The following is an 18,715-nucleotide window of genomic DNA, read 5'->3' on the forward strand; positions in this document are numbered from 1 at the left end:
AGCCAGAATAAAATGCGAATGTTTCTAACCTCCTTCTGGTGGATTTGAAAACTCATTCCTTATTTCAAATCTCAATATGCTGTATACATTTTATTTTATTATGATTTCATTTAAATTAGGATATTCAACTAATACTAAATCACAGTAAGTTTTGTCTATATTAATTGGCTTAAATTTGAATTCTGTTCTGGGATATATGCCTGGAGTTTCAATATCAGAGAAAACATCTTAACTTCCAACATAAAATCTGGCTGCAAATGTGAGGGTTATAAGCACTTGAGACAAATCAAACAGCCTAATTATTAAACCTCAGGCACAATTTATAATGATAGCTATTAAAACCAGCTGTTTATTGGATTACATGGCTCCAAATCAAGTTAATATCACTTCATAATCTGTGTTCTTTGATACTAAAGAAAAAAAATAGGCCGTTAGGAAATCAAATTTAAACCTTTCCTGTGACCTGGGGAAAAAAGCAAAGGAAAAAGTTGTTCAATTCCACTGCCTCATGGCAATTTTATGTGCATTATGATTTCCAAGGCAGCAGGTGATGGCATAACGGGGACAGAACTAGCTATTATTACAAGCCAGTACACTGTACTTAGCAAGATAAAGTGTATGCATAGTTTCTGCTGTGAGAACACTCAATTTGTGTTAAGTGATGTACTTAAGACAAAATATTGCTGAAAAGGTGACATATAGTTTTATATGCGTGAGATGTTGACTGTGAAAAGAATTACTTCACAGACAGATTTGATCAAAAAGTGTTACCTTAAAGTAGGCAACTTTCACAAAGTGTCTGGGATAAGGATCAGTGAACTGAATACTAAAAAAAAAAAAAAATCCCCAACAAAAAAGAAGCACAGAATTGAGAAGCATCAAGAAACCTAATGGAAAACAAGAGGACAAACCAGAAGACATCAGTAGGAGTAAAATGCTGAGTAATAAAACTACTGAGATTATAGATTTGATCTTAGGCTTCCAGGATGAAGAAATGAAGACTCAATTTTCCAAAGTTAAGTGAGAACTGGTAATTTGGCATTCCAAAGATAATGAAAAAATTGCAATAAAAGCCAAAGCAAATTAAGGATTAAGTTTTAAGTAGAGACAGGTGGTTCAAGATCTAAAATAATGTCAGTGGAACAGTATCACTCAAGAATAGAGGTCAGATCTGGATAGCATAAAAAGACTGAGAAAGCAGGGAAAACCAATACAGTTGTAAGAAAAAGACCTAATGGTTTTTCTCTACAAATGAAAAAGGAAACTTTTAGTTTAATAGTGTAAAAGAGGTGACAGACGATTTAACTTTTCTTCTTTATGTTTTCCTGTGTTAACAAATATTTCTATATTTCATGTGTATTCACTTCTATAATCAGAAAAACTTTAAAAAAGTGTTATTTACAAATAGGTTATTGTGGGACTTCCCTGGTGGTCCAGTGGTAAAAAATCCACCTTCTAGTGCAGGGGACACGGGTTCAATCCCTGGTCGGGGAACTAAGATCCCACATGCTGTGGGGCAACTAAGCCCGCACCACAACTACTGAGCCCATGTGCCTCAACCAGAGAGCCCATGTGCTGCAAACTACAGAGCCCATATGCTCTGGAGCCTGTGCACCACAACTACAGAGCCCAAGTGCTCTGGAGCCCATGCCACAACCAGAGAGAAAACCTGCACCCCACAACTAGAGAGAGGGCTGTGCACTGCAACAAAGAGCCCGTGCTGGGGCTTCCCTGGTGGCGCAGTGGTTGAGAGTCTGCCTGCCGATGCAGGGGACACGGGTTCATGCTCTGGTCCGGGAAGATCCCACATGTCGCGGAGCAGCTAGGCCCGTGAGCCATGGCCGCTGATCCTGTGTATCCGGAGCCTGTGCTCCGCAACGGGAGAGGCCACAACAGTGAGAGGTCTGCGTACCACAAAAAAAAAAAAAAAAAAACAGCCCGTGCTGCAATGAAAGATCCCACATACCGCAACGAAGATCCTGCATGCCACAACTAAGAGCCGATGCAGCCAAAAATAATAAATAAATAAATATTAAAAAAATATAAAAATAGGTTATCTTTCATGCACAAACTGACATTAGCAATCCATTATTGTTTTCCAATTTTCCTTTTCCATTAATCATGATGGGTCGATGCTAATTTCTCACTAGTGTTCCTCAGGATCAACAGCATGCAATTAATCTTTATTGATGCCTGCTCTGACAAGATTGCTATACAATCTGGAAACTACAAAAATAAATCAGAAATGGTCCTTGCTCTGAAGTAGTTAAAAATATAGTAGAGGAATCAGATACCCAATCAGCAATATGAAATTATGAGATTACTAGCAAGAGTTTGAGATCATGGGGCTTCCCTGGTGGCACAGTGGTTGAGAGTCCGCCTGCCGATGCAGGGGACACGGGTTCGTGCCCCAGTCCGGGAAGATCCCACATGCCGCGGAGCAGCTGGGCCCGTGAGCCATGGCCGCTGAGCCTGCACGTCCGGAGCCTGTGCTCCGCAACGGGAGAGGCCACAACAGTGAGAGGCCCACGTACCGCAAAAAAAAAAAAAGAAAAAAAAAAAAGTTTGAGATCATGAAACTGATCCAATTTAACTGGCTTCTAAAGAAGGCAAAGTGTGATTTCATTAATACCATGATTTAATCAACAGAGGCAAATGAGATTTTAGTGAAGATGGTTACACATTGAAAACATGGCACCTGATAATTTATAATCATGTTATATTGGAAGAATATGGTAGGAACCAGCAGGATAAAGATGGCAGCTGTTGAGTAATTCAAGTCAAGTTTAAATTTCTATTTAATGGAGTTACATTATTATCTCTCAGCATCCCCAAAGGTGTACCTTGTCTAGTTCCACTGGATTGGTAACCCCCACTGAATCCATAAAGACCCTGAAATGTACTGTACTTTCCATAAACCTATTTGGCTTAGTTTCTAGCTTTTGATCATAGGAAGGTTCTCTTCTGTTCCATTTTCTCCTGAGTTCCCATTATCCTCCCCTCTTCCTTAATCTAGTTCTTAATTCACTGCCAGAATGTTCTGAGGCTGATGAAACAGCAGTATACTGTCATCCCTTCTCCAGGTACAATAACAGCCAAATAAAATAGTTAATAGATCTTGATAACAGTGGATATACCTCCACAAAGATGTCCCTACTAGTACTAGAATTCCTGAAACCAACATGGCATCATGAAAATAAACCTTAGGTACCAAATAATTAGATCTTGCATCCTTCTAATTAAAAAAAAAAAAAGATAACTGACTTTCATAATTGGGGAAACAGAAACTCTGATGTAATTTATAGCATTCTTGTATGTATAGGGAGCTGGCACATAAACTACTTTTATAAATAAAAGACACTTAATAATATAATTTATCTAGTTTAATCAACAAAGCTAAACAAATGTTATAAAGACCTCCCTGGGAACTTAACCAGATGTGGCAATGAATTTATTCACCGATTTATGGCAACTATAGATGGTATGTGGGAGTGAGGAGGCAGATGTACATAGCAAGCAAGTAAACTCACATGAGTATGTGAATATGTACCTGTGCATGCATATAAAGGAATGAAAGTCATAGGAATAAATAAGAATGATAATAGAAATAAATCTATTAATAACAATAAACAAGAGACATAGGATACTGAGAGTATGGGAGAATTCAGTACATGATGAATTAATAATCAAGTTTGAATTCTAAAACAGGAATGAAGGAATCTTTCAAAAGAGAAGGAAAAAGCCCGATGAGGATTAGACAGAAAAAGAAAATGTGGCGTCAATTTTCTTCTTGAAGAAATGCTACAGTCCTCTATGTGAAGAAATTTAGATGAAAAAATTTAAAAAGGAGATCTCAAACATAAATTATCAAATTTTTCTTCTAAAAATGTAAGGGAAAATACATTCCCACATGCCAAGAGAAAATAAAATTGAAGGGAAAAAGATAGGCAAGTGGTTAGGCTGAAGGGAAAGGATACTATGCCCCAGTGATTACATAGAATTCCCTGATGAAAAGGAATAGAACACTTAACATATCAAACAGAATCCGAGGAAGCCTACACTTAATAGCCATGGAATTACTGAAATGTGGGAGCATAAATACAAAGAATACAATAGGTTCCAGCTAGTTCCATGAATCAGGATTTGAAAAAAATTTTGAAGAGAAAGAACTTGCTATAGACTGAATGTGTCCCTCTGAAATTCATATATTGAAATCTATTCCTCAATGTAATGGTATCAGGAGGTGAGGCCTTAGGGAGGTGCTCTGCCCTCATGAATGGAATTAGTACTCTTATAAAAGAGACTTCAGAGAGATCCCATGCCCCTTCCTCCACATGAGGACATAGCAAAAGATGAAAAGACTGAGTCTATGAAGAAGGACAAAGTGGGCCCTCACCAGACACCAAAATCTGCCGGCACCTTGATCTTGTACTTGCCAGCCTCCAGAACTATAAGAAATAAATTTCTGTTGTTTATAAGCCACCCAGTATATGGTTTTCTGTTATAGCAGTCTGAACGGACTAAGACAGAACTAGTGAGAAGTTTTACCAAACAGTGAGAAAGTTGTTATTCAAGTGACTAAGAGAGCTGAATTTATGTGCACAGAAGTGAAATATCTAAGATTGAAAGTTCTCAGATATTTAGGGGCAGACAGTGGGAGCAGAATGATACAGCAGGATGTCTTGGGCTCAGTCTAGCTCAGGAGAGCTAGGAAACAGTGTAACTGTTTAATGTAAGGTAATGTTTCTTGACAGTTCCAGGTAATTATGAGGTGACTGGCACACTGGAATATAAAATTCATGCATATGATTTATTATAACAAAACATCCACTGCATGGCATTTTTAGATTTATATAAAAATGCAGCACTCTTTTGGAGAGCACCAGTGTTGGATCATGAGTTAAGAGTCAAGATACATCATAAGTTATTTTTTGTTTGTTTTTAAAAGGTGTGAACATTTTTTTTTTACAATTAAAAAAATATATTTTTTTTTTTTGGCTATGTGCTGCACAGCATGCTGGTTCTTAATTCCCCAACGAGGGACTGAACCTGTGCCCCAGGCAGTGGAAGCACAGAGTCTTGACCACTGGACCACCAGGGAAGTCCACATCATAAATTATTATGCATTTCTTACAGATATCACAACCGACCAAAGGATACTCAAATGACAGTCTCTCAAGTGGGAAAATACTCGGTTTAGTCACAGTGTATTAAGATCCAAACCTGCAAAGAGTACTTCTCCACATCGAATAGGTTTCCGTGGTCTTGTCCTTGGTCCTTGCATTAGTGGTCGTTCTTGAGGCAATAGAAGATAGTTTTTAGCCTCATCTACCAAGTCTCTGTGGAAAAATTCTGCCGTTATTCCAAATGTCTAAATAATATTGTTAGTCAAATCCCAATATGGTTAAGGAATATGTAAGATGGCAAAGGGGAGCAAGCATAAATCAAACCAAATCATGAATGCCAGCCAACATTAAAAAGGTAACAAACATGAGAGCAATGATGCCAGTCACACTGTGAGCTGTGAATTGATTGGTAGTTCCATCATGACTTCATATCTTACCGCAAATTTAACCTAAAACTCAACATGCTTGATGCTAACAGTAACTTATGGGAAACTAAAAATTACAAGTTAATTATCAGCCTGCATAGTTACTGCTTTCTAATGAATTTTACTAGATTTTGCAGGATACTGGCAAAGTAGCACATCAGCCATGACACTAGATATTTGCTAGATTATAGTAACAAAACTAGGTCAAAAATTGGATTGCTAAAAAGAAACACTATTGTCATTTAATATTAATTTTCTCTCTGGTACTGTATGAATAGTTTATTCTCAACAAGTCTACTGAGGATGAACACAGTTTTTTTTTTTTCTATTGAGGTACTTTATAAGAACCTAGTTATTACACTTGTTAAATATAATATCCTAACTCAAACTATTTATGTACTTATTTCACTTGAGTCCTTTGAGTGATTCAATGTGTGACTAGTGCAAATTCAATGTCACTGTTCTTTCTCAACTCTGAAAGTGTTTCCTAAATTACACTATATTTTCATTTCTTTATTTACTTTATATTACATCGAGTAATTTATTCCTGCTGGACCAGTCCCAGGCATGACCCAGTAATGTACTTCCAGTATATGGCTTTGCTAAGGCCTCATCTGAGTTTATTTATGCTAAAAACAAAAACAAACAAAACTCCCCCCAAATCCCAAGCTGATGGCCAAGAACTTTTTCTAGCTTCCTCAGCTAAAACCAAAGACTGTGATCTCCTAATTACTGGTTTTTAAATAAGTTGTTCAAGGGTTCCTAGAAAGAGTACTATAGAGCTAATACTTAGTGGCCAACACAAAATTAATAGTAACAATAATAAGGGCTTAATACATATTAACTCATTTACTCTCCACCACAGCCCTGTGGAATAGGTACTGTTATTATCCCTATTTTATAGATAAAGGAACTGTACCAGAAAGAGGTTTAAGTAACTTGAATAAGGTCACACAGCTAGTAAATAATAAGGTCAGGATATCAGGAACAGGCTTCTTTTAGAAGTGACTTTAGAAGTATCTTTAATTTCTGCATTGGAATCAGTACAATCCAATTTCTATTTTATGAGAGAGGGGCACCTTTGTATTGTTTCTTCAGATTTCAGCAGCCATAGTTCATGTGGTTTTCCTTCTGCTGTTATAAATATTTTGGGGGAATTAATTGCCTCTTGTCTTTAAGTTTAAAAGGTAAACACCTAAAACCCCCTCTAACATCTCCTGTTAAAGGAACACACTTCAGGGCTTCCCTGGTGGCACAGTGGTTGAGAGTCCACCTGCTGATGCAGGGGACACAGGTTCATGCCCGGGTCCGGGAGGATCCCACGTGCCGCGGAGCGGCTGGGCCCGTGAGCCATGGCCGCTGAGCCTGCGCGTCCAGAGCCTGTGCTCGGCAACGCGAGAGGCCACAGCAGTGAGAGGCCCGTGTACCACAAAAAAAAAAAAAAAGGAACACACTTCAGATTATAGAAGAAATGCAAATGAATCTATATGTCCTATCTTTGTTCTAGAGATTCCTGATTCTAGAACAAGTTTCTTTAGTCATAAAGGAAGATCCAAAGGTTGGTATAGTTTAAAGAGCGTTCTGACTCACTCTTTCATTTTTATATATGGAACATGCTGGGAAACAACAGTTAAAAACACCATATGGTTTAAGATTTGAAACTGAACCTTAAAATCTGTCAAGTGGAAAAGTAGTTTATTAAATTTTGTATATAGTACAGAGATAGCCCAATAAAGTAGGTGTTGTTTGTTTGTCATGTAAAAGCATTTAGAGTTTCTTTCAGTCAAAATAACATTATGAAACTGCTTCATCAAGCTCTAGTGGAAATCTTTCCATAGCTACTTTAGGGGTGGAGTAGACCTTTAACTCTGTCCACGATCTCAGAAAGCAAGGCTGATCCTATTCCCTAACTAGGCATATGTGATGGAATGAAAAAGTGCTCCTCATACACTTTTTTGATGGAGTCAAGAGCATTATTTATCTCAAGAAAAGATGTACTAGCAGAGAACTGCCTCTTTAAACTCAAGCTTGCATTAAATCTTAGAAATCTACCTCTTTATTGCCACTTCTACACCAATAAATACCACACAAAAAAAAACTGATGGAATGGAATACTGTAAGTTCAGTCATCTCTTTTTCCATCTCCTTTTGACCCTAGCCCAGAAGAAAAACCACTTAACTACTGCCTTGATTTCAGCACTAAAAAACACAATATTTAGGAAGCAATATAAATAAGGAAATTAGGAGAGGACAGGAATGTTTTGTTGTTGATTTTTCCCATCCAGGGTCATTCATACCTGCATTCTTCATCACTTTTGATGAGGGGATCAGAGCCTACAGTACCCACCAGAAACTTGGGACTAAGCAAAGGCAAACGAACATGCTGCAGCACCTATGAGATAATAAACACTATTAAAGGCACAAACTCCCATCTGCAAGATATTTAAGAGAATACATAACCCGTGCTCCCTACTGTGTTTCCAACTATTTTGAGATCTAATTGGATTAATTAATTGATCTAACTAATAAACAATGAAGATGGAGGGAAGGCATAAATACTAAATTTATTCTAACCAATTCAGTAATTAGAATAATCAGAAAATTGAAAGCACACTAATATCACTTTAGAATGCTACTTTATGCTTTCAGAAGTATGTTGTTATAAGCTCTTCTATAATTCGCTCACATGGCTGTAATTAACAATCTAGAAGAATATCCCATTAAATTGCTAAGGACTATCATCATAATAACAAGAACATTAAATATTTCATTTAGTGACCACTTATGACCCATTTAATTCTTTACTCTTCAAACTGTGGTGGGATTTCCAAGCCATAGGGAAGGGAAGCATGATAATTGCTATCCTTGCTCTCTTTTGTTCATTTTGTATCATTTAAGTTCTGATTTGTGCTATGGCCCAAACCTAGAGTTGATGCAAAACAGAAGAAGGAGCAAAAAGTTCATAATGATAAACGCTTAAAATGCTTCTTAACACTTATCTCCTTGATTATTTGGAAAGAGATGGTCTTTTTTACAGTCTAATATGAAGGCTAGTGAAGATTGTTTCTTTTCTGCAAGTCAAATACATATTATTTCATCCAGTACAAAACAGTTACTTAAAGAAGCATTTCCATCATACCTGGGGTAACTGAGGACGTCTTTCTTGAATACTGTATTTAACCCAGGCCATCACTGCATTGAACACCTGTTCTTCACTGCGAACATTTAGTTCATCACTAGATATTATATCAATGAGTTGATTGGCTGGAAGCAACATGAACTCTTCACTTTCCATCACCTGTTTGAAGTTCAGTAAGAAAAAAAAAAAGAACTCTGTGATCAGATCTGATTGTTTTAATATTTTTCTTCAGGGTTGTAGGGCAAAACTCTATTCCACAGTGGAGCTGAAGTTCAAAATAGTACCAGAGAACAAGAAAAGTTTAAAAAGAAAACAGACATAGGTGGAGCACAGAGGAATTTTAGGACAATGAAACTATCCTGTATGATACTACAATGGTGGATACGTATCATTATACATGCGTCAAAACTCATAGAATGTACACCAAGAGTGAACCCTAATGTAAATTATGGACTTTGGGTGATAATAATATGTCAAGGTAGGTTCATTAGTTGTAACAAATGTACTTCTCTGGTGCAAGATGTTGATATTGGGAGAGGTTATGTGTGTGTGGACACAGGGTACATGGGAACCGTACTTTCTGCTCAATTTTGCTGGGAACCTAAAACTGCTCTAAAAACATAAAGTTTATTAATTTTTAAAAAGGGAACATAGAATACAGAGGGCACAATTAAAACTTAGGAAAAATAATAATTTGTGATTTAAGCAATTTAAGAAAAATGATACTTTTTTTCCAAAATGAAGTATGAAAATAAAAATTTATATTCAAAATAAACTAAACTAACTATACCAAATTAGAACTCCCAGAAATATAAGAGGCATATAAAAAAAAATCAGGAAAAGCTTTCAGAGGAAGTTTAGTTGCTGAAAGGGCAATGTCTGGGACAGAAACACCAAAGGGGCCAGTTTGAAAAAAGAATGAGCATGTCAGCATTTCTACAAGCAAGAATGAACGTAACGATGAGAGCATTAGACCCAGGAAAACCCCTCTGAGGACCAAACCACTCTGATGTGTTCATATTCTCATATATATATATATGAAACTACAAACACACCAATTATTTATCTGTACCCAAGGCTTTAGGGCATTGTCAGAATGCAGATGAAATGGCAACATTGCTGTGCAGTCCAGCCACAAATCCCAAAATCTTGTAAAGCTTGTCATCGGTATGTAGAGTAAAAGGGACAAGGTGCAATGCAGAGAAGGGAAATGGTCACCGCTATACTCCATGTGGTTTGTTCTCCCCTTCAGAAGAGTATGCTACATGTGATGTCTGTTAGTGTAGGAAGGATATGGTTTAAGAGCTCAAATTCCCACCATGCAACCTCTCATGCAGATGATGTATTCTCTCGGGACAGGGTTATTTTCATGCTTATCAAAAAGTCAGAATATTTAGCAGGAAACAAGATAAGCCATAACAATTTGAATATGTGATTAAGAATTTTCCCCCAAGTACATTAGAAAAAATACAAATCTCAAAATAAAAGTTAAGGGCTATAAAGTCATCTGTACTTATAGTAGAAAACACTAATGAGTACTTTGAGTTTTATGGCACAAGTCTTCATATCATCTGAGTGAGAGATTTTCTGGGGTTCAGGAATGAAATAGGAAACCTTTAAATTATAGGTGAGGTTGCTTAGCCAGGTCACTTAGTTAGAATGCCTGCATTGTACTCTCTGTGGCAGGGTTGTTGGATTTAGCAAATAAGAGTACAGAGCATATTTATACTAAAAACTATTTGTTGTTCATCTGAAACAAATTCAACTGGCCATCCTGTATTTTATGTGACAGCCTTATGTTGGGGGCTATAAAGTCAAGAGCCAGATTTGGGGCCTAGCTCCAAATGAAGTATGCTGGCCTTCACGGCATACAAAATTTTAGCCATAGTTGTATCTTTCTTTCCTCTTATTTTCTTTTTACTCTGATTTCTTTACTTAAGACAAGTGGTATTGTATATCTTTGTGAAGTACGTAACATTCTTTTAGGATCTTGTCAGAGTATAAATTTTTTCCCCGATTTAGTGATTATAAAACAAATATATAAATATCAAGGAACACCAAGATGGCAAGAAGACACAAACATCTGTATGAGAAAATGTTTTTTGGCACTAACAGCAAAGAGTAAAAATAATATTTTTGATGAACAAAGTCTGATTAAAATGTCACTTTTCTTTTTTCCATCAACAAGAAAAAGATATTAATGATCTACCATTAGGGCAAATCTAGCACTGAAGTCTATCCTTGAACCAAACAACCAGGTTAAGAAAATAATGCTTTAAAATACCTGCTTTTAAAATAAGAGTTTGCAGGAGATCTAATTTTAAGTCCCACACTATTATGGTAATGCGCTTACTTTTAGTTTCTTCAGATAAATGTAGATACAATCTGAAGAATGAATAAAGCTGAAAACAATAAGAATGAATAAGGAAAGTATTCTAGAGTTGTAACAGAAATGAATGGTGAATTCAGTGATGTTGAGTTGAAAGAAAAAATTTTAATTTATGTTTATGAGCAAGCATAACACTGTATGAATTAAGTTATGCCTAATAAAATAGAAGGAAATTAAATATAGATTTAAGTTCGAAAATAACTTAAATGAATCACAAGTTTTCAGCCCCAAATGGTAACTTTCTTTGCATCTACACAGAACCATTCTAGTCCATGATCAAGGGTAAGGTTTCCTCACTGGGATTTCAATATATCAGTTGACTTTGGAGGCAGGGTTAGAACTGCAGGGATTTCTTAATCTGGGGTCCAATGACTTTGGCAAATTATTTTGGAAATCCTAAATGATGGCAAATCTTTATTTTTTGGAGAATGGATTTGATATTTAAAAATAGTGGAATGAAGTTAAGAGTCAAATCTGTTAAAGAAGTTGTGTGAAGGAGTTACTCTGAATGAGAAATTAAGTGTGACTATAAAATACTGACTCAATTTTAATGAAGTATAAACTCTATTTAGTTATGGTATATTCCTCTTTTTATATTTTGTTGGAATCAATTTAATAATATTGTATTAAGGACTTTCTCATGTAAATTCATGAGAGATATTGATCTGTAGTTTTATTTTAGTGTCTGTGTTTCTGACATCAGGGTGATTTTGACCTTGTTTGGCAACCTCCACCACTTTTTTTCTGAAAGATTTGGTATAGGATTAGTATTATTTCTTTCTTAAATGTTTGACAGAATTCACCTTCTGGGACTGGTGTCTTTTTTCGTGGGAAGGTTTTTAAATCATTGGTTTAAAATTTCTTTCACAGATATAGGGTTATTCTGGTTTTCTGTTTCTTAAGTTTTTGTAATTTGTGTTTTTCAAACAATTTGTCAATTTCATGTTGTTGAATTTATTGGCAAAACATTGCTCATGATATTCCCTTATTGTCCTTTTTAATGTCTGAGGGATTTGAAGTGATGTCCTCTCTTTTATTTCTGATACTGGTAATTTGTATCTTCTCTCCATTTTTTCTTTATCAGTACAGCTAGAGGTTCATCAATTTTTTTCAAAGCACCATTGATTTTTGCTTCATCCTTTATACTTTGTTCCTTCTACTTTGGGTTTAATTTGCTCTTCTTTTTTTCTAGTTTACAAAAGTAACCACTGGAACAAAAATACAAACCTTCCTATATACTAAAAGATATTAAAATGAAAAGCAAAGAAGACACTATACAGAGAAATAGAGTAAAAACAACTAAATCAGATACTATTTACAAAAATATAATATAACAGAGTTGAGAACAAACATATCAGTCATAGCAATAGATACAAGTAGGTTTTAACTGCCTATTTAAAAGAAAAAGATTTTCAAACTGGCTCATAAAGCAAAACCCAATTCAAGAAAAATACCTAAAACATCATGATGCAAAAAGACGAAAAGTAAAGGGATGGGCAAAGATACATCAAGCAACTGAAAACAATAACAGGAACAGAAAGCCAGATATCAGACAAAATAGAATTCAGAGAACAAAATAATTGAATCTGACAAAGGAGGACAAAGCTAAAAGTTACAATTTATAAGTAAGATACAAAAGGATTATATATTCATCAAGCAACATAGTGACAACAAATATAACTACAGATAATGCAAGGGGTAATAGATAGAAACACATTAATAATAAGAGACTAACATATGTGGACAAAAAATAAAAATATAAAAGAGCTAAGAGGGGAGAGTAGCCAAGATGGCAAAGCAGAAAGATCCCGAGCTCACCTCCTCTCATGAGCACACCAAAATCACAACTATCTGCAGAAGAACCATCGATGAAAAAGACTGGAACCTACTAGAAAAGATCTTCTACAACTAAAGATATAAAGAAGGAACCACAAGAAGACTGACAGGAGGGGCAGACTCGTGATATAATCAAATCCCATAGCCCAGGGAATTCCCTGGTGGTCCAGTGGTTAGGACTCTGCACTTTCACTGCCGAGGGCCCGGGTCCAATCCCTTGTTGGGGAACTAAGATCCCACAAGGCGTGCAGTGCAGAAAAAAAAAAAGAAAAAAAAATCCCATAGCTCTAAGAGGGCAACCAACAAACTGGAGAATAATCATATTGCAGAGGTTCTCCCAAAGGAGTGAGAGTTCTGAGCTCCATGTCAGACTCCCTAGGCCAGGAATAAGGCACTGGGAAGAAGAACCCCCAGAGCATTTGGTTTTGAAGGCCAGCGGGGCTTAATTGCAGGAGCCCCACAGGACTGGGGGAAAGAGAGACTTCACTCTTAAAGCGTGCACACAAAAATCTCACGTGCACTGGGACCCAGAGAAAAAGCAGTAATTTGATAGGAGCCTCTGCCAGACCTACCTGCTGGTCTTGGAGAGTCTCCTAGAGAGGTGGGGGGGGTGACAGTGGCTCACCCTGGGGACATAGACACTGGTGGCAGACCTACTGGGGAACATTCAAATGTGTGAACAATGCTACTGGCAGTTGCTATCTTGGCTCATTAGCAACAAGACCTGGCCCCACCCAATAGCCTGTAGGTGCCAGTGCTGGGATGCCTTGGGCCAAACAACTAAGTGGGCAGGGACACAGCCCTATCCATCAGCTGCCTAAAGACTTCCTGAGCCCATGGCTCTCTCTAAACACGCCCCTAGACACAGCTCTGCCCACCAGAGGGCCAAGGCCCAGCTCCACCCACCACTGGGCAGGCACCAGCCCTTCCCACCAACAAGACTGCACTAGCCTCTAGACCAGCCTCACCCATCAGGAGGCAGACACCAGAAGCAAGAAAACTATGATCCTGTAGCCTGTAGATCGAGTACACCAACAGCAGGCCAGACCATACCCTGGAATCAGCTGGGACCTGGCCCTGCCCACTAGCAGGCCAATGCAAGGTTTGGGACACTGTGGACCCCATACCCAACTGTGTCAGGAAATGCCCCCATATTCCCCAATAATCTGAAATGAGCTCGGGGATCCCTGGGCCCTGCAGCAGACTCCAGGAGCCAGCTCTGTCTTCTGGTAGTCTGGCACTAGCCCCAGAATCTGGCTTTACCCACCACTGGGTGGGCAATGGCCCCAGGGTCTTTGGGACCCTGACTCCACCCACCAGTGAACCATAACCCTGGGGCCCCCTAGGTTCTGCAATCATCTGCCTTGTGACCATGCCCTACTAAACAGCAGCCAGCAGCATCAACACAAGGCAGAGCTTGGCAACCAACTGGACTAGGGGCCAACCAAGCCTAACAGTCCACACACATAGTCAGCCCTCCAAAACAGAAGGACCCACACAGCCCTCTTACAGGGAACCCCTAGAGCATACAGCTTGGGTGACAAGAGGGGAGTGTACTGCTGGGATGCAAAGGACGTCTCCTAGAATAGGGCACTTCTTCAAGGTTGAGAAATGTAACTAACACACCACATACATAAAAATAAAATACCAACTTAGACAAAATGAAGTGGCAGAAGAATATATTGCAGATGGACGAACAAGATAAAACCCCAGAAGAACTAAGTGAAGTGGGGAAAAGCAAGCTACCTGAGAAAGAGTTCAGAGTAATGATCATAAAGATCAAAGAATGCAGGAGAAGAAGGGATGCACAGAATGAGAAGTCAGAGTTTTTTTAAAAAAAACAAAAGACAACTTTACTTATGAGACTTCCCTGGTGCTCCAGTGGTTAAGACTGAAAATATAAAGAAAAATATAAAGAAGAACAAAAGAGAGATGAAGAATACAATAAATGAAATGAAAAACACTCTAGAAGGAATCAGTAGCAGACTAAATGATACAAAGGAATGGATCAGTGAGCTGGAAGATAGAGTAATGGAAATCACTGCTGTTGAACAGAAAAAAGAACAAAGAATGAAAAGAAATGAGGACAATTTAAGAGATCTCTGGAACAACATCAAATGCAATAATATTTGCATTATAGAGGTCCCTGAAGAAGGAGAGAGAAAGAAAGGGCCTGAGAATATATTTGAAGACATGCTAGCTGAAAACTTCCCTAACCTGGGAAAGGAAACCATCACCCAAATTCAGTAAGCTCAGAGAGTCCCACACAGGATAAACCCAAAGAGGAATACACCAAGATACACTGTAATCAAAGTGACGAAAATTAAAGATAAAGAGAGAATATCAAAAGCAACAAGGGAAAAGCAACAAATAACATACAAGGGAACTCCCATAAGGCTATCAGCTGATTTTTCGGCAGAAACTCTGCTGGCCAGAAGGGAGTGGCACAATATATTTAAAGTGATGAAAAGGAAAAACCTACAACCAAGAATACTCCACCAGCAAGGCTTTCATTCAGATTTGATGGAGAAATCAAAAGCATTAAAGACAAGCAAAATCTAAGAGTTCAGCACCACCAAATTAGCTTTGTAACAAATGTTGACACATTATTGACCGGGGGATTTTTGCAGAAACTAACACCTGTGGCCAGTGATTTGCTATATAAGTGAATATTGAAACACCTGCATTTGAGTAAATATCAACTTTTTTTGCACCTAATGTATTTATTTGAAACTTTGTACATATCTTACTAAAGCATTCTAATATTTCATTAGAGTGTGATGGGCAATATAGCAGGAACCTCTGTGCAGGAGAAAAGAACATCTATTACAAATATACTGTGTTTCACTGTGCTTTCCCCGGAAGAGCAGACTTACACTTTCTGGTGGCATTTTTATTTATTTTTTAGTCCTGTTGGTATTATTATCTCTAGAATATGTTCTTTTATTTTACTGATAGTCGACAAGGTGGATCTTTGCAGGCGGCTCTTTTAGAAATGCCACAAGAAGGACCAGGTGTGGGACTACCACTACATTCATCAGAATGCTCAGTTACCCATTCTCTAGCTACTGCTGACAAAAATTGCTTGTAAGTCATTTTATTCTGTGCATTAAGGCTACAATAAACTTTAAACGCATTGAATAAACTGTAATTACTCAAATAGAAACCCACTTTCTTATACCCTTTTCGAGTTTTCCAGAGGATACTGAAGTTTGCCAGATATAGATCAGATCAATCAACTCCTTTCATATATTTATTATACTCTAGTATACAAGTGGGCTTAGTTATCTGATGGCCAGTCCTCCTGTCTTCCTTTCCTGTAGATGCTGTGGAGTCTTCATGAATAGCTGTCACCATGCGGACTAGCCTCTTGTCTTTCCATGTAAGAAGAATCACTTCTCCCTTCCATAAGAATGTCATTTCTCCCCTCTGTAGACTTTTTAAAATTTCTCCTTTAATTGGTTTGGTAGACCATGATTCTCTCTTATAGTCCCACAAACTCTGGTTTTATTTTTCAACAATATTTCAGATGTGGACACACTGTTGTAATAATTGTCTTGGTAAATATGGTGCCATGAACCAAGATAAAGTTGTATGACTGATAATTTTGTTTCTTGCAGTTTCTTTCCTTCACCTGTTTAAATTTCAAGTTTGCATGTATACCCAGTTTCACTTTAGCTAACCATCCTGAGCAAAACTCCATATTTTGTAAGTTTTCTGGAATTATACGCTTTGAATCTGAGTCGTCCTTTCCACTTTATCATTGCCTCATCAAGTGACAACTCTTGTTTGGGTATAAAGATCGACTGAAATTTTGGTAGAAAATAATCCAAGAGAGGTTTAACTTTTGAAATTCTGTCTGCAGGAAGTGGAGTTTCTGATTTATCATTAAAGTGAAGAAATGTCATCATTTGTTCGAACCTTCTTCTCATGATAATCTTTGGAAAGATATGTACTTCACGTAAGGGATCAGTCGATCAATATTCTTTCCAGTGTGACTTTCTTATTTGTCCCATCAAAATTATTAATCCAAGAATCTTCTTCATGTCACTATTGATTACATCAGTCCATTTTAAAGCCTTCTCATACTTTTTATATGATTTTTCATTCTGTTGGTGATACAAGATTGAGAAGTGACCAACTCGAAAAAGTCGTTACCAAAAATTAGTTCTGTTATTTCACTAACACTTTGCGGGATATTACATTCAACAGTTACACCTGACACACCTGTAAAGTCTTCTAATTTTCATGAAATGTTGTCTTCAATACACTCTTCTGTAGAAGCAAAGGAGCATTTTCCAGAACCATGAGTTTCATTTTCACTTTCTGTATCAGAATCAATCACTAAGGTTTTTTTTGTCTTTTTGTTGGTCTAATATTCACATCGTCTGAATCAGAACTATATTCTGAGGAACTATCATCTTCTAACACACTAGCATATATGTCATTTGGACAGTCGGAGAAAGTATCTGCATAAAATTCACTGAAAAATTCTTCATTCAAATTTTGTGATGAGTCATTTAAAAATTTTTTATGGTAATGAACTTGCATTTATAACATACACAAGGTTGGAACAAAAACCTAACAAAGCAAAACGTGAATAAAAACAATCATAAGTTGTAAAATGGACCCTTGATCAATTTTAAGCTCTAACAACTTCACATGGTGATGTTAATTATATCACTCTCTAAAAACATATTGATACGCCTCTGGTCAATAACGTTCAGGCAATAAAAGATGCATTAATAGGTCTCCAGTCAATAAGTTGTTAAAGGAACTTCATTAGGTGAAAAAGAAAAGGCCACAAATAGAAACAAGAAAATTATGAAATGAAAAAGCTCACCGGTAAAGGCAAACATACAGTAAAGGTAGGAAATCATCCACACACAAAGCAAATAGGGAGGTTAAAAGACAAAAGCAGGGACTTCCCTGATGGCTCAATGGTTAAGAATCCACCTGCCAACGCAGCGGGCACAGGTTCAACCCCTGCTCTGGGAAGATCCCACGTGCCATGGATCAACTAAGCCTGTGTACCACAACTACTGAGCCTGCACTCTAGAGCCCATGAACCAATGTGCCACAACTATTGAAGCCCACGCACCCTAGAGCCCGTGCACTCCAACAAGAGAAGCCACCACAATGAGAAGCCTGCACACCTCAACAAAGAGTAGTCCCTGCTGGCTGCAACTAGAGAAAGCCTGCACGCAGCAACAAAGACCCAATGCAGCCAAAAATAAATAAATAAATTTATTTAAAAAAAAAAGACCAAAGCAGTAAAATCATCTGTATCCACAATAAGCAGTTAAGGGATACACAAAACAATTAGATGTAAAATATGACATCAAAAATAGTAACTGTGAGGGGAGGATAGTACAAATTCAGGGTATTTAGAATACATATGAAATTAAGAGATCAGCAAGTTAAAACAACCGTGTATATAGACTGCTATACAAAAACCTCATGGTAACTGCAAACCAAAATTCTATAATAGATATACACACAAAAAAGAAAAAGGAATCCACAATAGAAGAGAACAAAAGAATAAGAAAGGGGAAAAAAAGACCTACAAAAACAAATCCAAAACAATTAACAAAATGGCAATTGCAACATACACACTGATAATAATCTTAAGTGTAAATGGGCTAAAGGCTCAACCAAAAGACATAGACTGGCTGAATGGATACAAAAACAGGACCTGTGTATGTGCTACCTACAAGAGACTCACTTCAGATCAAGAGACACATATAGAATCAAAGTGAGGGGATGGAAAAAAATATTCCATGCAAATGGAAATAAAAGA

General features: G+C 37.4%; 1 protein-coding gene across 1 annotated transcript in view; it reads right to left on the reverse strand.

The window, feature by feature from the left end:
• Positions 1–18,715, reverse strand: part of KLHL20 (kelch like family member 20) — a 79,007-nt gene that overhangs the window by 29,741 nt on the left and 30,551 nt on the right. The window contains exons 4-6 of the mRNA XM_004269770.3: positions 8,691–8,849; positions 7,849–7,943; positions 5,224–5,339 (exon numbers count right to left, since the gene is read on the reverse strand). Of these exons, the coding sequence (XP_004269818.1) occupies positions 5,224–5,339; positions 7,849–7,943; positions 8,691–8,849 (370 nt within the window). The remainder of the gene's footprint in view (positions 1–5,223; positions 5,340–7,848; positions 7,944–8,690; positions 8,850–18,715) is intronic.

Source organism: Orcinus orca, chromosome 1 (assembly GCF_937001465.1).
Source record: "Orcinus orca chromosome 1, mOrcOrc1.1, whole genome shotgun sequence".
Classification (NCBI taxonomy): Eukaryota; Metazoa; Chordata; class Mammalia; order Artiodactyla; family Delphinidae; genus Orcinus; species Orcinus orca.